Here is a 25,841-nt window from a genome sequence, read left to right on the forward strand (position 1 = left end):
ATCCCTGCCAACTTGGGCGGGAAGGATTAGAGGCTCCCTGGGAAGGGGGACTGGTTCAGGCATCCGCCTGGGAGCCAATCAGAAGCCAAAGCTAGAAAGGGGCGGAACCTGATCGCGTAGCTAGTACCGCCCCCGCAGCCAGCGTGGAGCACGCAGCTGTCACCGCCGCCTCCGTCTCTGCCCCGCGGACAAGATGACCATCGGGAGGCCTGCGGGACCCTCCAGCGGCGCCCAGTGGAGCCGTCAGGTGAGGAGAGAAAGAGAAGGAGAGGAATTAGGTCTGCGCTCCGGAAAGGAATCTCTAAGAGAGGAAACCTGTTTGACGTTGCCTTGGAGACAGAGGGCAGGGCGTGTCGCAGAGGGGCGTTTAGGGACAGGCAGGCGGACTCCCTAAGGGGTTGAGCTCTTCATAGAACCGCATAGAACCACAGCGATGGCCCTCGGTTTTCGCTTATCCTGTCAACTGCCCTAGGACTGAGAGCATGATGTTGTCTCCATTTTGTAGAAAAGAAAACCGAGGCAGGCAGAGAATAAGAAATATGCCACAGTGGGGCGCCTGAGTGGCTCAGTCAGTTAAGCTCTGCCTTCGGCTCAGGTCATGATCCCAGGGTCCTGGGGGGGGGGGCTTCCTGTTCAGCGGGGAGTCTGCTCTTCCTCTGCCCCTCCCCCTACTCCTGCGTGCGCGCTCGCTCTCTCTCAAGTAAATAAAAAATTAAATTAAAAAAAAAAAGGGAAGGGGCGCTTGGGTGGCTCCATCCGTTTAGCGTCTGTCTGCGTCTCAGGTCATGATCCCAGAGTCCTGGCATCAAGCTCCACGTCAGGCTCCCTGCTCAAGCAGGGAGTCTGCTTCTCCCCCTCTGCCCCTCCCCCCACTCGTGTGTGCTTTCTCGCTCGCTCGCTCTCTCTCAAATAAATAAAATCTTTTAAAAAAAAGAAAAGAAATTTGCCACAGTATCCACACAGAAAGTAGATTGGTGGTTACTTAGGGCTGGCGGGTAGGGAAGGGTTGGAAGGACTAAGCAAAATAGGGAGTGACTGCTAAATGGTATATAGGCTTTCTTTGAGGTGATTAAAATGCTCTAAAATTAATGGTGGTGATGGTTGCACAACTCTGTGAATATACTAAAACCCACTGCATTGTACTCTTTCAGTAAGTGAATTGTATGATGTCTGAATTATATCTCAATAAAGTCATTTAAAAATTTTTTTCCCAAGATCACATGCTCCTCAGTAGCAGCGCAGGGGTGGAGCACATACATACCTTTGACTCAGAATCCAGTGTTCTTCTCAGGATTAGAGCTGGACCTTAGAGAACCATCACCAAGTGTCTGTCACCTGGAGGCCTGTAGCAGCCTACTTCCAACTGATTGCTGGATGTAGTCATCTTACCCAGTCCAATCCTGACCCCACACCTGCTTCTCTAAGGATATCTCATTCCACTGTCTTCCAGCCATGCTGGCCCTCCTTCTACCTCGCCAAGAGCCAAGTTTATTCCTGCTTCAAGGCCTTTGCATTTGTTTTTCCTTGAACCCAGAACCCTCCTACCCCAGATCTTAGCAAAGCTGGCTCCCTCTCATCAATCAGGTGTCTGTCTAAAACTCCTCTGCAGTGAGAAAGTAAAAATCAGCCCAGAACTGAGAAAGTACAATGCGGACTGTAACAGACACAGCTAAGGTGAGCAGCCAGATTAGCAGAAAACAGTTTCTCACAGGCCCACAGTACACAAAAAGACTAGGACCCCCTTCTAAATGATGATGCTTACCTATCAATTACATACCCAGCCCCACTTTGTTCTAGTTAGCTTGAATAAAAATTGCTCACTCACTCACTCACTCACTGAACTGTGCCCTCTTCACAAAAGCATCCATCCAGAGGGATCCACTCTCCTCCTCAGAATCATCTAGGACAAGCCAACCCTAGAAAAAGCCCTTCCCCTACCCTCTCACTGAAAGTCCCCACCCTCATCCCCCCACCCTGCAAGTTCCCTTAATTTTTCATGGTGTACTCCAACAAATTAATAAACCTAACTCTCATTATAGATACATTCCTAGTGGTCTTTATCTGATGGGCTTTTATCAACAGAAAAGCTTCCTCAAACCATTTCATCACTGTATAATCTCTCAAGTTAATGTCTTTCATTGAATATATTATCATCTTATACTGTCTGTCTCCCTCTCACTAGAATGTAAGCTTTGTGAGTAGGGACCTTGTTTGACTCGTTCCCAGCCTAATGCCCAGTGCACATTAGGCACCAAATAGATATTTTCTAGATGAATGGAGTATTTAAACCCACTTTCTATGACATTGTTCTTTCAGCTAGACCACACTGTCTGTCCAATTAATTATTCATTCCTAGTAACAGGGTGGATCTTAGAATAGGAGGAAAGCAGAGGTGTAGACAGGAGAAGCAGGAAAAGGAAGACTGGCAACAAGTAGGTAAAACCCAAATAGGGCAAGGCCCAGAGTGTGGCCAAGATCTGGGTGGGGTTCCTGGAGTGCAGGGGGCAGAATGCGTGCTGCAGAGAACGTACTCTAACTGCTTACCCGTCTGCTTCCCTTCCCTGGCCTTCAACCAAGCATACCCCATATACCAATTTGTGAAATTTCTTTAAAGCAAGGACCACGTTTTATTTTTCTTCCTTCCCACTCCCTAATATACAGAGACTTATTCAAAGTGAAATTAACGGTTACGTTTTGAGTAAATTTGAAATGATAGTCGACCTACCGTTTATTCTATTTCCCTGTAGGTATTTCCCCCCAAATCCTCCTCAGACTCGGAGACAGAAGAGGAGCTGTCTGGGGATGGGCTGGTTTTGCCCAGGGCTGGCAAACTGGATGAGTTCCTCAGCCCAGAGCACTTGACGCTTTCTGACTCTTCTGACTCAAGTGGGAGCTTTTACAAGACCCTGGAGGTACTAAAGCAGAAAGGCAGGTGGTGCCTGTTGGAATCCCTTTATCAGTCTGACCTAGACAGCAGTGAGAACGTCTCCGAAGATGAAGAAGACCTGGAGAGTTTCTTCCAAGACGTAGGCAGGGGGAAGCCACAGGTCCAATACCCCCTGTCTCCGAGGTAAGACCCTGCAGGTCACCAGCTGTTTCATGCACAACTCTGGCCAAGTCACATCATGACTCTGGACCTCATCCTCTTCCTCAGTAAAGCAGAGACCACTTGTGCAAGTTGTCCCTTACCCAGGCTCCAGCTCAGAATCAGCCTTCAGAGCCAAACGTGTTCTGATTGCTACCCAGCCGTCTTAAATCACTTTGGGTAACCTTTAGTCACTGGAAGTACTGGAATTGATTAATGGGACGCCTTTTTCACTCCCTCCCCGAGGATGGCAACGAGGTCCATCTACCTTGGCCAAGCCCTGTTATATGCATGGATGCTGCACTTATATAATATTTATTTTCCTTCCCACTAACCCTGTAAGTAGATATTATTTTTGCCATTCTCCAGATGAGGAAATCAAGGTTCCAAGCAAACCCTGCTAAAGGTCACATGGCTGCTAATTGTTTGAAGCAACATTTGAACCTGGGTCCACCTCTAAAGCTCTGCTCTGTACCGTTGTACTGTTCTCTCGCCCATATGAAAATATCAGACTGCAGGGCGCCTGGCTGGCTCAGCCGGTGGAGTGTGCAACTCTTGATCTCAGGGGTGAGAGTTACAGCCCCGGGATGGGTGTGGAGATTACTTTAAAAAAAAAAAAAAATCTTTAAGAGAAAAAACCAGAAAATATTAGAATGCAAAGTGGCAATTCTTGACTCAATTCTGAGACAAGACTTCCCAGTGGGCTGTTAGATAGCCTGAGGGAAAGGAGGGAGGCCCAGTTGAGAGAGGCCTGGGCTTAGAGGCCTGTGGGGCCATGATGCTAGGCTGAGAAGCCCGCTGCCACCTCCTGGAAGGGAGGACCAGGGAGGAGCAGGAGGAGGAGCCAGCCTCCGGCCTCCGGGGTCCTCCACGGGTCCTCCACATGCCCTCCACGCAGCTGCTTTCTCCCCCCAGGTGTGGCTCCACAAGGCGCTGCAGCTCCCTGAGCAGCCTGCCCTCTGACGATCCCAAGGGTCAGCCGCAGCCACGTTCAGGCTCCAGGCCTCCCTCGCAGCACAGAAGCACCTGCTCCTGGGCATCAACCATCACTGTGCCCCGGCCGTTCCGCATGACGCTGCGTGAGGCCCAGAAGAAGGCCCAGTGGCTGGCCTCCCCTGCTTCCTTCGAGCAGGAGAGGAAGCAGGCCCAGCGGCAGGGGCAGGAGGAGGCTGAGTGCCACCGGCAGTTCCGGGCACAGCCCGTGCCCGCACACGTCTACCTGCCCCTCTACCAGGAGATCACTGAGCGCAACGAGGCCCGCAGGCAGGCAGGGATCCAGAAGAGGAAGGAACTGCTCCTCTCCTCCTTGAAGCCCTTCAGCTTCCTAGTGAAGGAGGAACAGAGAAAGGAAGCCGCTAAACAGAGGGAGTTGGCCGCCACAGCCAAGGCCAAGGTCCCCAAGCAGAAAGCCACCAGAAGGATCCCCAAGTCCATTCTGGAGCCAGCCCTCGGGGACAAACTCCAGGGTAAAGACCTCCTTCCCACCTTGCTGCCTGCTGCCTGGGGGCTACCAAGAGGTGCTGTGGGGACTTAGGCTCAGGGGTCAGCCTGGCTGGGAGAAAAATTCATTGTTTGGGAGGTCCAGCCTCCAGACCACGCTGAGGGCAGGCCACAGGGTAGGGCTGGCTCTGTCTGTGTTGTGGGGGAGCCCTGGCAGGAGCGGGATGCGAGAGGTGGCACAGCACTCCCCAGGTTGGTCCTGTGACCAATCTCTCAGTGAGGACGCGAATGCGTTCGCAGCAGCTCAGGTACAAGAACAGAGAGAACCAGTGAGACGCCCAACGACCAGCTTATTAGGCCAGTGCCACCACCAGCTGCCCCTGACCGAAGTGCCCACGCCTCCCTCATCCTGGTGTGATGCACATTTCAAGAAATGGGGTTCGGTGAAAGGACTCAGGCTTTACTCACTCGGTAACGTGCCAAGCCCCAGGCACGACTCTGTGCGGAATAGACAGACGTGGAGTTGGTGGACAAGGGACTAAGACAGATACTAGGTAACAAAACTACAGATGTGGTGAGCGGTTTGCAAGGATTAAAGGCTTCCCCCTCATATGGAGCACAGGACAGGGACCTCAATTCGGATGTGCTGAGGCAGTGGGAGCAGACAGGGAAGGTCCCGGGGAAAGTGAGCACTGAGGCTAACCCTGAAGGATGGGAAGAGGGAGGAAGAGTGAGCCAGAGAGAACAGCGCGGAGGTCAGAGGAAGCTGAATACATGCAAGGGACAAGGGACCGGAGAGAAGAAGGAATAGGGAGGGAGAGGCGGGCATGGGCCAGACCCAGGAGCTTGGAGGCTGTGGGAGGAAATTTGGACTTCACCCCAAGGGCACTGGGAGCCACCACAGGGCTGTTTAGTAGGGTGGCTCAGGATCGGGTACCAGCTCGGGAAGATCACTTGGATGCCATGGAGACGATTAAGGGGGGACGGACAGGCCTGGAGGGATGGTGGTCTGTAGGACACTGTGTCAACAATTCAGTGGCGAGGCTGTGAAATTAGCAGCAGGGATGGTGAGGAGGTGCCAGACTGGAGCATGGTCAAAGAGCAGGGACCGCAGAACTTGGGACTGACCAGAGACGCCAGGCAAGAATGATTTGGGCAACAGCATGGGCCTCCGAGTGGATTGCAGGGACTTGCCCTGAGCCAGGGGGACCTGGGAGACGGGGGTGACCGGCCTGCCCCTCCAGCTCCGCCTCTGAAGGAGGAACCACAGAAAGCAGTGGGTGTCAGTGGTGGCTGCCTCTGCAGCCTACCTGCACCTGGCAGCCGTGTCCTGGCCAACGTTTGTGAACGAACTCTCCAGAAAAGACAAAAAGCAAGCTGATCTGTAGTGTTTGCCATTTTCCGTGGTATTAAGTACACCTCTCCTAGCCAATGTGGAGCTTCCCGTACAATGTCAGCTGGTGCCCTAAATTCCTGCATAGCTGTCGGTCAGCTCCAGACGCTAGTGCTTTAGAGGGAACATTCGCCAAACCTTTAGGTATGAGGCAGGGCCCCCTCTCACCACCCCGACTTCTTCTCCACAGAAGCGGAACTCTTCAGGAAAATTCGCATCCAGATGAGAGCCCTAGACATGCTCCAGAAGGCTTCCTCCCCTATCGCCTCGTCAGGCAGCCGGGCTGACCCACAGCCTCGCACAGCTACCCGAACCCAGAAGGAAAAGCTTGCGTTTCTGCACACAGACTTTGGATTCCAGCCTCGTGTGAATCCTGCCGTCCCTGACTACGAAGGCCTTTACAGGGCCTTCCAGAGAAGAGCTGCCAAGAGAAGGGACACCAGAGAAGTGACTCGCAACAAGCCCTTCTTGCTGAGAACTGGCAGCCTGCGTCGCACTCAGCGGCCCTGTGATGCTGCCACGCCCAGAGGGCAGAGGGTGAGAGCTCAGGCAACTGCAAGAGGGTCGGGGCCTGGGACCTAGCAGACAGGCCAGTCTCAACAGGAGGCAATTCTCATGACATTTTCCTATCTTTTTTTAAAAACATTGGCTCATTATAGAAGAGTGATGAATCATTGACCTCTGCCTCTGAAACTAATAATACATTAATATGTTAATCAATTGAATTTAAATTTTTAAAAGTTAAAAAAAATTCAAAACAAAACACTGGCTCTGCTGTAAGCGCCACAATTCCTCTGAACAACCATAAGAATACTTCCCTTCCTTGCCTTCCTAGAGGGAACTTTTCTAGAGGAATTTTGCAGAAATAAGTCCAAGCAAGTCTAGAACGTAGGGAGCTGGGATCAATTGCTCACGTCCCTCTATCAATTCTAAAGAACTCTTCTCATTTGATTTTAAAACTTTAGGATTGATATCCAACTCTTGGCCTGGTAATAAACTCATTCCGTAATCCCAGGAAAAAAAAAATATTCTCAGTCTGACCAGTCCTTCACTGAAATTGAATTCTAGTTAGAATAGAAACTAATCACACATTGTTGTTCCATCAATACCAACCTTCATTTCTTCCAGGACTCTCCACAGCCACCAGCCACACCCCTGCCAAGGAGTCGTTCTCTGAGTGGCCTTGCTTCCCTCTCTGCCAACACCCTCCCTGTGCACATCACAGATGCCACCAGGAAGAGGGAATCTGCAGTCAGGTGAGTAGTCGGGCTCGAGATCTTGGCTCAGGATCAAGATCAGTGTTCAGCGCTCGAATCTTGACCCCGATGCTAGAAACCATCCTGCCGCTGGGCCTCCTCTCCGGTTATCAGAGAAACCTATAGGGGTGGAAGGGAACTCTGATCAGGACGGGAATACACAAAACCCTCCGCAAGTAGTGCTGGAGAACACCAGGCCGTCATTCGGCAAATATTCACGGGGAACTCAACTCTGTGCCGGTCACAATGTTAAGGCTGGAGATACCTTAAGGAACCTCTAGTTTATTATCTAGTATGAAATACAGAAAAGCAAAAAAGTTACCATATTTTGCAAGAAGTGCAATGGTGGGGGAATACAGGGAACCTTGGGGGCACTGGACAGCCTGGGCAGGGGTCTCTTTAATAGATCTCTGAAGAATGAGGAATTAGCCGAAGGCTGGAAAGAAAGAAGGTTCCAGAGAAAACCACATGGGTGAAGACCCACAGACGAAAGAGGAAGCCATTAAGAACAGGAATTCAGAGAAGCATGACAGATGGCAGGTGGCAGACCCGGTCACAGAGAAGGCATCCACCACGCAGATTAGAGATTCTCTGAGATTCATCTTTGGGGAACTATCAGAAATTGGTTAGGAAGCACGAGCCTCCTTACTTTTTAATTCTCTAACTGACCGGACTCTGTCATGGTATTGTTCTCATCAAACCAGCACCCCAGCAAGAGTTCCTCCACTAGACCTCTGAGCTGAAGTCGGCAGGAAAGGTCATGGTAATGACAAGCTCTGGGAGAGGATTAGCATCTTGGTGATTTCTTGTGGGGCTCACAGAGGAGTGCATGGGACCTACTTGGCTCTTTAGGACCCACAACAGGGATCTTGGAAATGTATTTAGAATCCCTTCTGCCTCAAATTTCTTAGAGTGACTAAATCAAGGCTAAATGCATCAGTATCCTGAGGCCCCAGTAAGGTAGGCCTTATGAACCAGAGGCTGGCGCCCCTAGGGATGTCCATATCTGCTTTCCAACAACAGGGAATTTGATACCATAGCAGACAACTTCCATGCCCTCCTTCCTAATCTGTTCATTTGAATATAAATATCCAAATGCAAGAGTCTTGACTGTTTTTTCTTTTGGTAGAACTCTCCATAGTACCTTGTCAAATGATACTTACACAAACTAAGTGCTATAAGTTAACCCTAAACTGTGCATGGAAAGAGGCCTATTTTCACTTCTTTGTGAAAATGCAGATCTGTATTCCCAAAGGACCATTAACCCAGGCACCTTCCAGCACAGTGGTCAAGGGCAGAGCTTTGGGAGTCAGACATCCTGGTTCAAATCTTGGCTTTTCCACTGGCATGCTGGGTGGCTTTGAGTAAGTGGCTTACCCTCTCTGAACCTCGATCTCCTTGCCTATAAAAGAGGGGGATTTCACAGTTCTTACCTCATAGGGCAGTTATGAAGATAATGGATATAAAGCAGTTGATTCCTTTCTGCTCTTGGTTCAGAGTAGGTAGCTCTGCAAATGGCAGCTCTTAGTATCATTTTGTTTCCAGACCAGGCCAGAAGCCTGAGTGTAAGGATATTTTAACTCATATTTTTCAGTTCAGTTAATGAACTTCTCCTGCGGCAGAAAATCACTGCATCCATAGCGCTGGGAAGGCTTCATCTGTCAATCTCAGAATCCTATTCTTTCTGAAATGCCAGTGTGGTAAACCACCCCCTTCATAGAAAACACCATTTTACTTTCCAGAAAGGTTACTAAGATTGCTTTTAAATATACTCAAGTTGGTCATCTGTATGTGTTTGCCTCCTCTCTTTAGAAGTTCACTTGAAAAAAAGGACAAAGCAGATGAGAGTACTCAGTGGTTGGAGATGCACAAAAAGAAGTGTCAAGCGATGTCTAAATCTGTGACCTTGCGTGCAAAAGCCATGGATCCCCATCAAAGCCTGGAGGAGGTGTTCAGAGCAAAGCTGAAAGAGAATCGGTCAGTGTCCACGTGTCAAAGGGTGCCTGTCTTGGGATTCAGCAGATCATTGGCCTTGAAAAATGGCGAAATGGAGTTAGTAGACTCCTATAATCGCACACAGGGATTTTGCTACGCACAGTTAGGAATTTACAATGTCCTTGGGAATTATTTTGCTTAATTGGAGTGAAGGGTATTTCAAATTAGGAAAAGAAAGAATTCGTTCTAAAAATCTTGTTAATTCCAGGAACAATGACCGTAAAAGAGCAAACGAGTATAAGAAAGAATTGGAAGAAATGAAGAAAAGAATACAGACAAGGCCCTATCTCTTCGAACAAGTTACCAAGGTAAAACCCAACCATCACTCTCTTTCTTTCAGTCTTGGATGAAAGGGCTTTTTAAAATGATGGAACAGTTTATTTATTTATTTTTAAAGATTTTATTTGTCAGACAGAGAGAGAGACATAGAGAGCAAAAGCAGCGGGGAGGGTCCAAGGGAGAAAGAAGGAGAACCAGGCTCCCCGCTGAGCAGGGAGCCCGACGCGGGACTCGATCCCAGGACCCTGGGATCATGACCTGAGCCAAAAGAGGATGCGTAATCGACTGAGCCACCCTAGGCGTCCCAAGTCATTGAACAGTTTAATATCTGGGTATTAAACATTTCCTGGAGCCTCAAAAAGATTCTAAATCGGGCCTGTTTTATTAACTACCATCCCCCCTCCCCCAAATAAGTAGTGCAGTGGTGAATGTTGCTTGGACTGATTTCATCCAAGATGACTTCAGAGGCATCTATAAAGTATTTCACTTCTTGGAGTGTTTGCTCCAGTCTGGCTTTCAGTTTGAATCATGGTGAGGCCTAGATCCCACATACCCAGTGACCGTTTAGCTGTGTAGTGAGATGCTCTTTAACTTACTAACATCTCTCCCCCTGCAGTGCTGGGCATCCCCAGCCTCCAGAGCTGTGGCACATTTATGGGTCTCCAGACATTGGGATGCTCACAAGCACCCCAGAAAGCCCTTTTCAGATTAAGTGGCTTTCAGGATGGAAGACTCATTTTAAGGTGTTCTCTAGACCTCTAGGGAAGTTGGACCAGTTGCAACCTCCTCTCCCTAAGGAAGCTCTGGTGCTATCTGAACAGCCTTAGAAAGGCCACCATCCCTGGAGGTTTGCGGTTGTATCAGGCTCTGTAGATCCCTCTTCTCTCCAGTTTCAGACAAAAGGTGGGGCTTCCTAGTGACCTGATTCCAACTGCTGGACATTATCTCTGTCTTACAGCCAGTGTGTTATCTAGGCATTTCCCGGGTACACTCCTCCCCACCCCCATACATACCACACACATACTCACACACGCTGGGCGGTCTTGGGTTTACTTAGCAACTTGCACTGCTCAAAAATCTCTCATAATGACCTTTTCTCTTTAGGTTAATTTTTTCAAGCAAAGCTCACTCTCAGATCTCAACACATCTTTCACCACTCTAGGAAAAATACAAAGTGCTCTACATGATTTTGCTTAAATTAAAACAAACAAAAAATAATCTTTTTCTGGTCCATATGCAGACCATCTATCCTGTTAAGTGTGTTACTAGTGCAGTTTATTTCCTATTTGTTATATGTTTGTGGGTTTGTTTTTTTATATTTTAGTGTTCCTGATGATGGTTTGGTTGTTTTTAAATCTTTTTTTGTTGTTAAGATATTTATTTACTCTAAATTAGAGAGAAAGCACAAGCAGGAGAAGCAGAGGGAGAGGGAATCTCAAGTAGACTCCGAACTGAGTGTGAAGCCAGACTCGGGGCTCAGTCCCAGGACCCTGAGATCATGACCTGAGCCAAAACCAAGAGTTGAACACTTAACTGACTGTACTACCCAGGCGCCCCTGGTTGTTTTTAAATCTTAAAGTGTTTTTAAGTCCATTTTTTTCATCTGAGTCTCACTTGGTCTTCCAAAAATCTAAATCCTTCTCAAAAGTTGAGCTTCCAAATCAACAGTTGGCATCTCCTGGGAGTATTAGATATACAGAATGAGAGCCTTATCTGAGACCTACCAATGAGAACTCACATTAATAATAAGATCCTCAGGTAGTTCCTATGCACTTTAAGGCTTGAAAAGACTCTAAGAAATTTCCATGCATGTCTGTGCCCAGCACTAATGGGGGGTTGGGGTAGGGGGCAATTTTAGGCATACAGATTAAGCAAGTAATTCAGAATTACCTGGTAATTCACAAGACAGCTACAGCAGATTAATTTCCATTCCATAGGACCTTGCCAGGAAAGCCGCAGAACAACGGTACCGAGACACCCTGAAGCAGGCTGGGCTGGATGAAGACTTTGTGAGGAACAAGGTTCAGGACAGCCGGGTTGTACAATGGCGGGAGCAGTCAGAAGTCCGTGATTGTCCCAGGTAATCTCAGATGCTCCTTGGTATTCTGCAGCTCTCAAACTGCCATCCCTCGTAATGCCACTGTTGGGGAGCTTCAGGACAGCCACTCGTAGATCTTGAGATCACAATCCTGTAGAGAATACTAACCCAGAGATCTCCAAATAACACATTTCAATTGGGAGAATAGTGCAGTTGTGAATAAAATATAACCACAGTATATGAGGTGTAGATTTCTTCAATTTGAAACAGATCATTTTTCCTATTCTAGTTCCAGGGCCATCAGTCAAAAATATTTCCACTTCACTTTTGAGGAACAAACCGTATGTGTGTCTGTGGGTGTAAAGGTGCCCCAATGTATATTTTTACTTACTATAAAATGATAATACTATTTTTCTAGCACTTTTTGTTTGGATAACTGTAGGTAAAAACCTGTATAGAACCACAATAAAAGCTATACTATCCTGAACAATCAAAGCCTTTCTTTTTCCCTCAGGATGGTCACCATTGCTTGTTAAAATCTAACACTCTTTAAAAAAGTAACTCATTAGCACTACCCCTCCATTGGTATAAGTGAAGGGGAGAAAAGCATAGTATCGGCATTATTCTCAACTTTGTTTGGTTTCTTAAATCCTAATGGCCCCTCCAATTCCTATCCCACTTTTCCCCCTAGAAATTTCCCTTTACACGTCATGTAAAATAATGAAAATGTTGAAACCATCCTTAAGCCTTACATAATGCTTTAATTAAAAACATTTTATTTCATAATGCTTTAATTTATTCTCTAGCACCCATGAAACTACAAAACTCAGCACCGGAAATCCACAGCAGGATTTAGAAGAATCTCTACAACAGCCTCCAAGCCCCAAGAAAGAACTGGAAGAGCCGTTTTACGAATTGCTAAATAATTTCAAATCACTTGCTTAATCAGTAACACTTAAGATTACTGCTTTTCAATATTAACCAGCTAACTTGGGATTGAATCAAGACAGGCAAAACTTGGCTTCTGAGTCAATGGCTACTCTTGGAGAATGGGGAAAAGAGAAGTATCAGGGAGGAAGAAAGGAAGGTAACAAACAGGGAATGAATGGTTTAAGTAAATCAAAGTGAAAAACCTCAGGACAGAGGGAACAGAGCTGAGTTACGCATTCTTGCCTTGTGCCTCCTACTTTTAAAAAAAGGGCACAAGCCCAAATGCCTACAAGGGGCTAGTCAGGAAACATATGGATCTCATGGGCTGGGTATAAGATAGTAGGAGACAGTAAAGACTAGAGTCTCTGCTAGAACACAGGCCCAGAATTGCCAGATCAACCGAGCTTTCAACAGAAGCCAGAAATTTGCATGTTGGCAACAATTTAAAAACTACTTAGAAATATTGTGTGGGAGTGACAAAACACCTGCAGGATACAAGCTTGCAACTTCTGGTACAGGGTTTCTCAGCCTCAGTACTGCTGACATTTGGGGCCAGATGAGTCTGTGCTGGGAGAGGGAGCAGAGGGAGCCGTCCTATCCACTGCAGGGTGTTTAGCAGCATCCCCGGCTTCTACTCATTAGATGCCAATAACTCCCTCTCCCCGGTCAGACGAAACAAAAATGTCTCCAGATATTGCCACATGTGGGGCAGGGGGCAGGCAAAAACGTTCCCAATTAAGAACCATGCTGTAAGGTATAAAAGTAAGGCTACAGGAAGTAAAAACTGGCAATCTTAAGAATACAAGAAATTGACATGAACTCACTCTACATAACAAAGGATGATTATGCATGTCATTAACAAGTTAAGAACTCTATTTATTACAGCAGTTAATTCTTTCCTGTTATCTGCTTAGAATATGCCACTGTGTGCATGGTATGTATGTGTCAGCATGAGGTTCATTTTAAATAAATATGAAAATTCTCTGATAGCCATGATTTTCTACTAGTAAGTGATCTCTGCAACACTCCTCTTCTCACCAATGATAAATCAGATACTCTCCATCAGCTGTAGAGATGAGGGTGATAGCAAGAGTGCCTACTCTTAAAAGAAGCATATTTCTCATGTTTTTTTATTTTTTAACTTTATGGAAAAATTCAAAAGTATCTATTATTGCCATTTTTCCAGACTCAGACATGGTCCCTTCTGGTGATGACAGAGCAGTACTATGATAACTACTATCTAGGTTTGCTAGTTAGAGAAGATGCTCATGTCCCGTTCCCCAAGACTCCTGGGCTCGGTTTTACCTGCATGGAATCCAAAGGGTAAATCAGTGCCCTCTTTTAAAGGGAAAGCCTGAACTCTTTTCTTAACCTCCTCTCTAAGAAAACATGTTTTGACCAAAACAAGGAACCGAAGAACTGACTGGGCTGTCTTGTTTATTTAAAGGGAAAACAACTGAAGCTCTGAATCATGTGATATTTAACTTGAAAAAAAACAAAAAACTTTTTAACATGCTACTGTATATTCCATAAACAAAGAAAGCAAAGTGACCAAGTAGAAGTGGGTATGACAAGATAGTACCTCAGCTCGGGCCGAGTAGGGATTCAAGTAATTTATTTTTTTGCAGCCCAGTGGCAGAGAGTCTCTTACTCAGGTTGCTAAAGGGAGAATGCCACAACAGAACTGACATCACTCCCTTCTCCAAAGCAACAAGGCATCTGGAAAGCTTAACTTCTTGGTGAAGTTTTATGGTTGGTGGCAGGACTTAGTTCATCCATGTGAAAAGACAGCTGAGTCTGGGATGAAAATTCTTCAGAGAAAAATCCCTTAACAGTCATACTGAAGAAATTTCAGCCAACACATAATCAAATTCCCTTTTGGGAGAAGTCCATCCCAAAAATTTGTAGTGGGAAGAGAGGTAGGTACAGTTACCCAGCCCACATTCACTGCTTTCTTCCTTGTCTGGATCAGATGTAGTTTGAAGAGAAGCTCTCCCACATTCATCTTCTATGTCGGGAAAGATGAACAGAGGCAGAAGCGGGGTCCTGTCCTTCACAGATTCATTTTGGTCTGGCAGACCGTGAGCCAGAAGCATCCTGCTCCCACTGTGTGCACTCTGGGCTCAGACAGAGCCGCTCTTCCAGGAGTCAGTGCCCGTGCTCATATCCGTCTTTCAGTTAATTCTCCTGGTTTAGTAACTGTAAAAGATTAAAACCAAATCTGGAATAGGCTACCAATGAATACCAGGAAAAATAATTCGTACTAAGGAAAAGGTTTATGAGTGGGAGTGGGGAATGCACTGCCAGGGTGAGTCATGGATACCTAGCTCCAAAGCAAGAGGCACGTGTGGACTGATGGATCTCTTTCACATCCTGACGCTGGGACAGCATTTTGGCCACTTCATGATGCTGGCATTTCCACTATGGCAATAAAAGATCCTGAGACCATAAGCCAAACTATTGTTTGTGTAGTCACGTACTCACCAGTCAGTGATGGAGGCATCCATAACTTACAGATGTATCAGAAATAGTGGAACCAAAAATCTTATGTCAGCGTTAGTCCAAAGTACAGGCAGAACACTCAAGTAGAAGAGGAATGGGAAGCTATTCCCAATGAGTTCTATATGGGAGCTAGAAACCGCTCATAAGGAATCCAGGGATTCCCAGGGCTTAAAAGGATGTCTTTCCTATGATGGAGACAAGCCTGAGACTCCACGAGGGTGGCAGCTAAAACAGACTTTCTACTCTACACTCGAGGCTTCCTGTTGAAAGGTGGTTCTGTACAATAACTGAAGAACTTGGGTTCTATTTCATTATGAGAATGAGAATGCGAGTAACACAGTGAAATTCAGAATAAAAACTTGGCTTAGTAAATTATAACCAGATAAATTCTTGGGCTGAAGACAGATTTACTTGGTGATCTCAATTTGGAAGAAGGTAATTTATATAGTAGAATTTAATAAGATGGAATATAAAGAAATTTAAACAAAATTTAAAGAAAAAGTTAAAAATTTAAAGAAAGCACAAATTTCATTTGATGCTGTGTGGTGGGGATGTAAGAATGGTGTCTTTTTAATCTAGGTCAAGATCCAGATGTTTGCGCTCAAATTTAGCAATGGCACTTGATGAGAAATCTTAAAGAATTTGTAATTTGTTTTCCTCTTTTTGGGGACAAATTCTGATACATTCAAGGCTAGCCAACAATCATTTACACTGCTTCCTGTTCAAGAATGTGAGCTCCTTACATCGAAAACCGGGGATGTACTGTATGGTGACTAACATAATATAATAAAAAATCATTATTAAAAAAAAAAAAAAAAAGAATGTGAGCTCAGTGTGCCTACAGAACCCCACTTGGGATGCCTTTAAGTCAGCAGAGGTCCAAAAGCCCTGGGGTCCCAGTTGGGCCAGCACAATGAGTCCTCTGTCTGATTTGCAGGAGACTGGGTAACACTGAGGGAAAAATAAAAATTGTCCAATCTGAACCATCTGAATAAGATGTAGTTTTGATATATTTCCCATGATAATTTCTTTTTTTTAAAGAGGATACTTTTTTTAAAGTATGAGTCATTCATTTCTTTCTTTTTAAGTAATCTCCATGCCCAACATGGGGCTCAAACTCACCACCCCGAGATCAAGAGTCCCATACTCTACTGACCTAAGCCAGCAAGGTGCCCCTCCCATGATAATTTCTGGTACTTGCTTTGGTTATTCTCTGATATTCTTGATGAGCTTATTTTTAGAGCATATTTACAGGAGTCCAAGTACAAGTGCATCAGTAAATTCTTACAGGTCTGATCTATAATGTGTGATTATCTCCAAAACCAGAATTTGAAATGGACATGTGTTGGTTTACGGACTGCAAATAGCTGGGGTGCCTGGGTGGCACAGTCCATTAAGCGTCTGACTCTTGGTTTCAACTCAGGTCATGATCTCAGGGTGAGATCAAGCCCATCATTGGGCTCCTCGCTCAGCTCAGATCTGCTTAAAGACCGTCTCTCACTTTGCCCCTCCACCCTGCTGACTCTCTCCCTCTCAAATAAAATCTTTTTAAAAAAATTTTTTAAAAAGGGGGGTTGCAGGGCGCCTGGGTGGCACAGCGGTTAAGCGTCTGCCTTCGGCTCAAGGCGTGATCCCAGTGTTATGGGATCGAGCCCCACATCAGGCTCCTCTGCTATGAGCCTGCTTCTTCCTCTCCCACTCCCCCTGCTTGTGTTCCCTCTCTCGCTGGCTGTCTCTATTTCTGTCAAATACATACATACATAAAGGGGGGGTTGCAAATAGCCTCCTTCTATCTGTGAATCCCTAAGGAATCAACATTCCTGTCAGGAGGAAGGTCAGTTAGTCAACATTCCTCAGTCAGCGGAGGAAGGTTAGTTAGTACCAGGAGCTTGGATGAGGAAGAGGACTAAACCTGGAGCTTTGCGGGGCTTGTAGTTCTAAAAAATGAAGGTATCAGAGGATGTGGTAAGCCTGCCGTAATAAGGCAAAGGGATGAGCAGTGGGAATGCCTGGGAAAAGAGGTAAATAACAGAGGTAAGAGTGAAGGAAACACAGAAGTGAGGCTCAGACAGAAGGTGTGTTTGTAAATATGCGATGACCCGTGAGGGAAAAGTGATCGTCTAGCATCGTCAGCTCCACTAAGGGCAGCACTTTCTCTTTTGTGTTGTTAATATTTTTCTATGAAGCGTCTGGGGCTTCCATCATGAAATTGGGTGCTTAGGGCCTGTACTCCCTTAGTGGCCTCCTGGGGTGAAGGCTGAGTTTTCTTCTGTTTTTTATAGGTGGTCTGTGGTATTGTGTCTGTCTGAGGCTGTGAGTGAGCATCACCCAGACAAGGACACTCTGAAGCCAATTCCAGACCCACGTGCCTAGGTCCAAGGGGAACAAATGTGCTATTACTGGACTTTTTACACACACAAACTGACCATGTCACACCCGGCTTAATGTGGCGCCCCACTGTCCCCAGGATAAAATCATGTCCTTGAAGTGAAGGCCCTTCAAGAGAGAAACCAGCTTATCTTTCCTGCTCTCACGTTCCATTCCACATTCCATCTTACTCAACCCTTCGTGGTTCCATAGTTGAGTCCTGCTCCCTCAGCTTCCTTCTGCCCTTGTACACACTGCTGCCTGTTATTTTCTTCCAATCCCTCCCACTTATCCATCAATATAACTGCTATCCATCCCTAGGTCTCAACTTAAACTCTAAAACTTATTCCCTGCCTCCCGCCAAGACTACCACTTACCTACACTGTCTAAAAATTGCCCATTTTTTGATCTGTTGCCCTTCCCATTCTCTCTGTACAGCACAACTCCAGGGGCACCACTGTGCACAGTTACAAAATGCAGAGGTCCGAAGTCTGGCTGTAAGCTCTTTGAGGCAGAGACTGTACTGGGTTTTCTGTTGTTTAGTCCCCAACAGAGGGCCTTGCACACATTAGGTATGTAGTACTGCTGACTAAGTTTCTATACACCTGGCATTTGTTTGAGAAAACCTGAAATGCTTCGATAAAAAAAGGTATTTAGCAAAGCAAAACCTTGGAGAAAAGCTCCAAGGTTACAAATATAAAAAAGGAAAAGTTTGAGTGTTGTGGGTTGGTCTGTCAGGATAATAATTTCCACTAGATAAAAAAGGAGATGATTTTTCTGAGCTGCTTCAGACCAATCCAATAGTTGATGAGAGAAAATATTTCTTTTATAGAAGAATCACAATTCGTAAAAGCAGAAAGAAAAAGGGAGTTAGGATAATCACCATTTGCAAGCCTTAATAAAAAAAAACTGATCTAGGCCATGATCAGTAATGTTTGCCAAAATTTTTACGTAACCCATTGGTAAATCATTAAGCTCATGTCTGCTGTGAGCTGTAACAGAAAGCATGAGCACCACCTATAGAATATTCTTGCCAAGGGGGAAAACTAAACATGAATCTAAGCTCCTAACTACCAGTTTTTAGGAAATCTGTAGATAGAGAAATATATTAAAAAACAAAAGGACTTGGGGCACCTGGGTGGCACAGCGGTTGAGCGTCTGCCTTCGGCTCAGGGTGTGATCCCGGCCATCTGGGATCGAGCCCCACATCAGGCTCTTCCGCTATGAGCCTGCTTCTTCCTCTCCCACTCCCCCTGTTTGTGTTCCCTCTCTCACTGGCTGTCTCTATCTCTGTCGAATAAATAAATAAAATCTTAAAAAAAAAAACAAAAAAAAAACAAACAAACAAAAAAAAAAGGACTCAATCAGCCAAAACCAGACGTGGGGAATTCTTATTAAATAGGCTGTCATTCTGAAAAAACAGGGGTAGGGAGTAGGGGGATGGGGAAAACTATTAGAGATAAAGAGAATTATTAACCAAATGCAGTGAATGGGTCTTGTTTGAATCCTGATTTCAACCAACCAACCACTAAAAGACATTTTGAGAAAAAATAAAAGGAACACAGACTAAGTATTCGAGGATATCAATAAACAATTGTTAATTTTGCTGGGTATGATGAAGATATTACAGCTATGAAAAAATACTTATCTATTAGAGGTACATGCTGAAATGTCTACAAATAAAAAGGCATGTCTGTGATTTGCTTCTAAATACTCCAGCACAAACAGAACAGCAATAACAAGAAGTAGGCAGGGAAAGGAAAATAATAGCAGAAACTTAACTGTTGAGGTTGGGGGGAGAGCTACATGAGTTCATTACACTATACTTTCTCTCGCTACACTCTTTGAAAACTTTAATAATAAAAATTTTTAAGTACATAAAGAAGAGGGGAAATAATAAAGGAAGTCTTCGTAGGTGAGTTACGTTCCAAAGCAGTAGCCAGGAGAAGGTGACTTAGCAAAGAACCAATGAAACCAACAGCAAAAAAACTTTCAATATAAGCAAGGCTCAGACGATGGGTCACAATGATGAATACAAGGGAAGGTTCTGGCGGAATCATTAACATGCATGTCCAGAGCCCTGTGATCCTGGGCATCCCCAGGAATCTTACAGAATAATCCAGAATATTTAATATAGGATGCAGTCATCTGAATACTGGAAGAGCTGATTTTGTGGTATCAGGTTATAATGAAAAGGTCAGGGGAAAAGACGGGAGAGCACTGTAAGAGATACTGTAATACAAAGGCATCCAGGGTACATGGATTTTGCCAAAAGTTTATGCATATGAAATGAGCTCATGATGAAGTGATCTACCCCCCCCCTCAGGACAAAATACCCTAAGATTCTAGAAGCCTGACTGGTTTTCATTCTGTTTTCTGGGTTAGAGCCAAGACCATAGAGTTGGGAATGCTTAGAATCAACCTAAAACCTTTCCCTGATTTAGATGATGGTTCTCATTCCACAAGCAAATGAACACATTCCTAAAGGCTTGGTTCAGCCTGGTATCTCATAGACCTATGACCCTAATAAAATGAACAATGATTATTTTCAATGATTTTGTCACTATCTTTTTTGCTCAAGGACCACTCTGTCCAGGATTTTGTTTTCTTTATAAAATAAAAGCAGCATCCTCACGTTATAGCCAGAGAACAGTAGGGGCAGATATCACTCAGTAAGGTATGTCTATAAAGGAAATTAAAGCTGAGAGACCCAGACGTGAGTGACCAATCTCCCAATCCAGGAGACCCTAACAATCAAGCTCAAGTTAAGCGGACTCTTGCTTAACTTAAAGGAGGATATTCTAGCCAAAGTTTCCAGGAAAGGGGAATTGGAGTCATTTTCAGGTCATCTAAAATAGATTCCCAACCGCTGTCCACAACAGTCTCCACAGAAACAAAGAAAGGGCAAGAGATAGATTTACCTCCTGTGGATTTACGGCAGTTAAGACAGAAACCTCGTATGATTGCCTCCCTGACTGCATGGTCACCAAGTGATGTGTCACATCAGGCACTGAAGACAGGGGACGTGGGGATCCTTCAGCAAGCACCTCTGAAACAGCAGAAAATGTTTCAATGAAAAGTGAATCCACAGATACACCTACCTACATTATCAAGCCTCTCACTAAGAACACTAAAAACTGCTCCCTGAAAAACCCATATTCCAGTATTTCTTCCAAACTAATTCCTGTCTGATAATAATAATAATCATTACCAGTGAAATCTGGAAAGTATTACAAAAGGGGAATGGGAAGAAAAGGTAAAAAATCTTGATACATATATATCAAGAGTTGGCCATTTTTCAATATACCAATTTAGAGAGTATAGCTTTAGCACTGTTAGCTGGAGGGGCCGTGCATGAAACAGGGCAAAAGCTGTGGCGGCAGGCAGATCAGGGGACCACAGCCAACCCTTAAAGCAGCCACCAATGATATAAACAGCATACTATGCAGAAGTTAAGAACTTAAATCTGGCTTCAAAGTTCCTATTCAGTGTCCCTTCCTCCCTTGAGACTTTCTTCCTTAAGAATGGCAAAGTAGTTTCATGCAATTTCTGTGTCTCATGCTTCAACTATCCTCTGGTATCCTATTACGAAACCGAGGAGGCATGTTGTGGAAAGCACACACTGGGCCTTGTAGGCTCCACACAGAAGTTTACACAAACATGGTCACTTATACACAAAACTGACTGAGTGGGATACGAGTAACTAAAACACAGGATCTCGGACTTCATCGGTGGATCACTGTAAAAATCTTCTGGAAATAGTTTATACATAAACTGCTTAGGCCTCTAATAAATCGAAAGTTTCTTCTATGGGGCTTTCAATATATACTGCCCTTCCAGACAGTACTGTGTAATTTAGCATTTACTTATATACGATCTTCTATTCACTCAATGTTATTTCCCATACGTAAGTTTTGACTTCTCAACTAGATTTTAAGGTCCCTGTTTTCTACCTTTATCCTTCCCATGGTGCCAGGCACACAGTAGGCACTGAATAAATGCATGCTGACCTCACCTGTTAAGTTTTTCAGAGAAGAGGGCCTGGCCTGTGTAACTTGGGTGAAATTTCTATACCAGAGAGGAGCAACTGTTTCCTAGAGAGCCCTTTCTTTTCTCCAGAAGGTATGGCTTTGAAGGTATGGAGAAATTGCTTTATATCTCCTCTGTAAAACCTGGTTATGTTCTGTTTAAATGTTTTAAAAGTTAAGTTCTTCCATAACTGCAATAGGAAAGATAGAAATAGTTGGGCTAGGATGCTAGGATGATGGATAATTTTCTTCTTAAATTTTTTTCTCTTTATTCTTTTGTTACATTATCTGTCCAACAAAAAAATATATTTTTTTTAACAGATTCACTTATCCATCCCAGAGACAAAGAACACAAATGCACTACACAATCATACCACAGCTACTGACAAGAAGTGAAATTAATTAAAACCTCCATTTTGGAGACAACCCCATTCCTTAGTCCCTAGTTGCAGCCCATTTTCCCCAAATAAAGGAGAGTTGAAAGTCTTACCATCATCAACTCCTAGGATAGAATTGGTATTTGGTAGGTTCAAGGACTCTCCACCAAGGCTGGGCTGGGAATTCATAGGCACCAGGTTTTTACTGGTTACTGAAGCCTCTTCAAGCAAACTACTGCCCATTAGTGGCTCGGCTGCACAGAGAACAGGATGTGAGAGACACGTGACAGGCAAGGCTGTGCCTGGTCCCCATTTTCTTTCACAGGAAGCTGGCCTTTCCTTTCAGAACTAGAAGTTAACCTGTATCTTGGATGCTATCTACTTTGGGGGAGCAAGAATAAACCTAGGAGAGGAAAGGGTGGAGCCTCACAGATAAATATCCTTGCCTGTGATCAGCATTTGGAGAACTGATATATGAAATGGGATGAATGCATCCTTGGAAAGGAGTATTTGGAATGAAATAACTAATTAAAGTAAGACATTGAAAAAAATAACCAAAATAAGTTATCAAATTTAAGTTAGGGTAAAAAGGGAGTCATGACTGATCTGTAAAAAATGTTTAAACCCTCATCTTATAGAAGTCTTTATCACAATAATACTCAAATGCTGGTTTATGGATCAGCACTAGTTACCATCAAACTCACTAGAGAAACAAGAACTACAGATTCTGAGATATTCCCAAATAATTTCAGTTATCAGTTTGTACTGTTTTATTTGGGGGTGAGGGGTAGACAGGCAATATAAATATATACATTTTAAAAGCTTACAGATTTTACTATAGAGCTGTATTTGGAAACCACTGGTCCATCAAAGGAAACTAGGTTTCTCTCCCCAGCACAGAATCTGAAAATTTCCAAATAACCAGAGAGGCCAGTTATTTGGCTTTTTGAATCCAGAAGACATAGCCCTCCACTCCACCCTCTCTCCTCACCAGTTTGCTCCTGCTCTTGACTCCCAGCGGCTCCCAGCTGCAAGTGGTGCTTTCTCATGTGCACATTCCTACTCCCACTCTGAGAGAAGGTCTTCCCACAGACTTGACACTGATGAGGCTTCTCTCCTGAAACAGAGAGCAGGTTAAGACAGGGTAGCCAAAAAAACAGGGTACATTTCTGACAGCAAGAGAATGGACAGAGAAGTTCAGAGAATGTTAAACTAAACATAAGAGGATTTTCCTTCTCCCATTCTCCACCTAGCCTTGGAGGTCCCCAGACTCAAAACCTTCATACACCAGGGAAGGCAGGAAGAGTTCACCAGGAGGGCTGAGCACACCCATTGCTCCCAACTCCTATCCTTTCCAGGCCTACTGTACTGCTGCCTTCACAACCTCTTTGGTAGCAGATCATGGAAGCCACACAGAATATTTCCTTCCCTTTCCAGATAGAGTATTCCACGGACCTCCAGAACATGTACCATCCTCAAGGATTCCAACCCTGGGTTCAAAATACCCCCTTATCTCAGTTCCTGCCACCACTCACAGTCGGCAGCATTTAAACCGGTCGTTCTTCTACACAGTGATCTGAACTACCCTCTGTGTCCTCAAGTCCAAAGCTCTCAGTCTCCTGTTCGGACAACCACCCTTATAGCTGCGGTCAGAAACACATGCCTACAGGAGATTAGTAGGTGGCCAAAGTAAGTGAAATGGCCAGAAAATTTCCAGAAACGGAAAATCTATGGAGACAGAAAGCTGACCGGTGGTTGCCTAGATCTGGGGGTGGGAGCAGGAACTGACAACCAGGGGGCACAAAGGATCTTTCTGGTGTTGACAGAAGTGTTCTAAACCTGGATTGTGGTGATGACTGTACAATTTATATATTTTCTATCACTGATTTGTATGCTTCCAATGGATGAATTTTAAGGTATATGCATCATACATCAAAAAAGCTGTTAAAAGAGAACTACAATGGATGGATACACAGTGACTACACAGAAACCCATAAATCTACTGGAAGAAACAAGAGCACCAATTTCTTATTTTGAAAACTCGTAACTAAAAGAAATGAAAAGAAAAGGATCACACATTTTTCCTGCCTTTCCTGTGCAAATTACCAAATAGCCCTACTGGATAGAGAAGAGACCTATTATACACAGAAGAATTCCAGCTGATGTGACAGAATGATAGAATTAGAAAACCACCATTTTACAATCCTAATGAAATAACCAATTCAGGCATCACTCAGAGATGAAACCATACAGCAAAAGGTGCTAGGGAACTTTACAATGTGAAGATCAGGGTGTTACCACCTGAACCCACTGATAAATTCTGACAACCAAGCACTGTGTGCCTCCTGATACGATGATACAAAATGAAACACATACAACCATTTATATAACACATCCTTGCCAAGTCTTTGAACCTTTGAAGCTTTTAGGGCTTACTTCCACCTACAGGAAATCTAGGGAAACAAGTTAAATAACATAAAAGGAAGCAAACCAACAAATCCGAATGTGGGACATTCTATAAAACCGAACTAACTCTTCAGTGGAATAAGTCTACGGCATGGGGGAAAAAAAAAAAAGTGAGTATAGACCGACTTAGATTAAAGAACATTTTCTAAGTGTAATAATTAAACTAAGTATAATAATTAAACCTTACTGGATCCTGATTTAAACAAACTCACTATAAAAGACATTTTGAGACAACTGCAAAAAAACTAAACATGAACTGAGTATGAGATAAAACTAAAGAACTGTTAATTCTGAAAGGTATAACAGTATTGTTATTACGTAAGAAAACACCCTACAAGCCAAACAAAACATACCTGGAGGTCCACACGTAACCTAAGGTTATCAGTTTGCCACCTTCTGCTTAGAACTTGTCATCAGGTAAGAATGCAACTCTGAAATTCATATCCCTGATTGCTTACACCTCTCCAACTCCCTCGATCCCACCAAATTGCTTTGCTGTCCTCATCATAAATAACTTCCAGTTCCTTCTCTCCACTCCTCCTGTTTTGGCTTCCCTACGCTACCCATGGTTAACCATTTGAACAATTACTTGATTCTGTTCTAGAATCCCTCTCCACTCTTGAGTTCACTTCTGCCTTGGAAATCTCTACTCTGAATAACCTCCATGGCCCATATCTGACGTAACTTATAAAGCACCCAACACAGTGCCAAATAAATTTGCTGATCTCCTCAGAAAAGCTCTGGATTAGGAAGCAATTCAATCAAAGGCTCAGCTGAGTATAAAGCAATTATCAAGAGCCCTGATTTCTGATTCTGTCATGAGGAGCAAACTTTATGTCAAACAGTTTGTTTCTTTCTAGATTTCTTTCACCATTCCCCCACCCACCACCCTTTTATCTTTTTGGTTCTCCACCTTCCCTGAAATCTATGACTGCACGGGTTCTAGTACCTGAGTGAACCACCAAGTGTTTTCGCAGGCTAGAATACTCAGCAAAGGAACGGCCACATCCTTGGGCTTCACAAAGGAAAGGCTTCTCTCCTAGAGACAGAAAATGACATGAAGAGTCAGTCTTCTGATGAACTATTACTCTCTCTTTTTTTTTAAAGATTTTATTTATTTATTTGACAGAGACAGCAAGAGAGGGAACACAAGCAAGGGGAGTGTGAGAGGGAGAAGCAGGCTCCCCACAGCACAGGGAGCCCGATGTGGGGCTCGATCCCAGGACCCTGGGATCATGACCTGAGCCAAAGGCAGACGTTTAATGGCCGAGCCACCCAGGGCCCCTATCTATTACTCTCTTTCCCCATTAGCCTTAGCCAGTTTCTAATGACTTGCTCAGATTTCTTGAATTCGGGCTATGTAGTTTCGGTGGGGCTAGCTATCCAGCAAGTGTCACCTCTCAGTGGTCTCCTAGCCGACAGCCCACCAGATAGCCCTGCCCTCTTTTTTAGAGTGGCTACCTCTGAGCATCACACTTCCTTCTCCTTCCTGGCTCAAGGGCTGACCCCCAGCTACACTGACCTATCTTCTTCAGTGATCCCATCCCTTTTGAGGGTATCAAGATTAACACTGCATATGCTGTCAGGATTTTTACCTTAGATCAATCCTTTTTATGATTCAGTTTCTAAATCCACTATAAAGTACACATTTTTAAAGGTTATAAAATAGGTTTTACGTAGTTCCA

General features: G+C 44.6%; 2 protein-coding genes across 6 annotated transcripts in view; one reads left to right on the top strand and one right to left on the bottom strand.

Annotated features, from left to right (window-relative positions):
* Nucleotides 1-96: 96 nt before the first annotated feature.
* FAM161B (FAM161 centrosomal protein B) lies at nucleotides 97-13,405 on the top strand. The gene is made up of 9 exons (XM_026519520.4): nucleotides 97-247; nucleotides 2,748-3,070; nucleotides 4,001-4,551; nucleotides 6,109-6,455; nucleotides 7,047-7,174; nucleotides 8,987-9,151; nucleotides 9,378-9,477; nucleotides 11,386-11,528; nucleotides 12,293-13,405. Exons 1-9 carry the CDS (start codon nucleotides 194-196, stop codon nucleotides 12,429-12,431), a joined length of 1,950 nt encoding a protein of 649 aa, XP_026375305.1. The 5' UTR covers nucleotides 97-193; the 3' UTR covers nucleotides 12,432-13,405.
* A 431-nt stretch (nucleotides 13,406-13,836) lies between these two features.
* Nucleotides 13,837-25,841, bottom strand: part of ZNF410 (zinc finger protein 410) — a 38,480-nt gene continuing 26,475 nt past the window's right edge. For 4 of the 5 annotated variants that reach the window (XM_026519527.4, XM_026519528.4, XM_057318490.1 and 1 more), the window contains 5 exons: nucleotides 25,106-25,195; nucleotides 22,682-22,807; nucleotides 21,804-21,944; nucleotides 20,207-20,334; nucleotides 13,837-14,615 (listed from right to left, as the gene is read on the bottom strand). In XM_026519527.4, the coding sequence (XP_026375312.1) occupies nucleotides 14,595-14,615; nucleotides 20,207-20,334; nucleotides 21,804-21,944; nucleotides 22,682-22,807; nucleotides 25,106-25,195 (506 nt within the window). In that variant the 3' untranslated portion in view covers nucleotides 13,837-14,594. Of the gene's footprint in view, nucleotides 14,616-20,206; nucleotides 20,335-21,300; nucleotides 21,505-21,803; nucleotides 21,945-22,681; nucleotides 22,808-25,105; nucleotides 25,196-25,841 lie in introns of those variants that run through there. The other variant, XR_008961373.1, reaches the window with a different exon arrangement.

This window comes from Ursus arctos, unplaced genomic scaffold, assembly GCF_023065955.2.
Source record: "Ursus arctos isolate Adak ecotype North America unplaced genomic scaffold, UrsArc2.0 scaffold_25, whole genome shotgun sequence".
Taxonomy (NCBI): Eukaryota; Metazoa; Chordata; class Mammalia; order Carnivora; family Ursidae; genus Ursus; species Ursus arctos.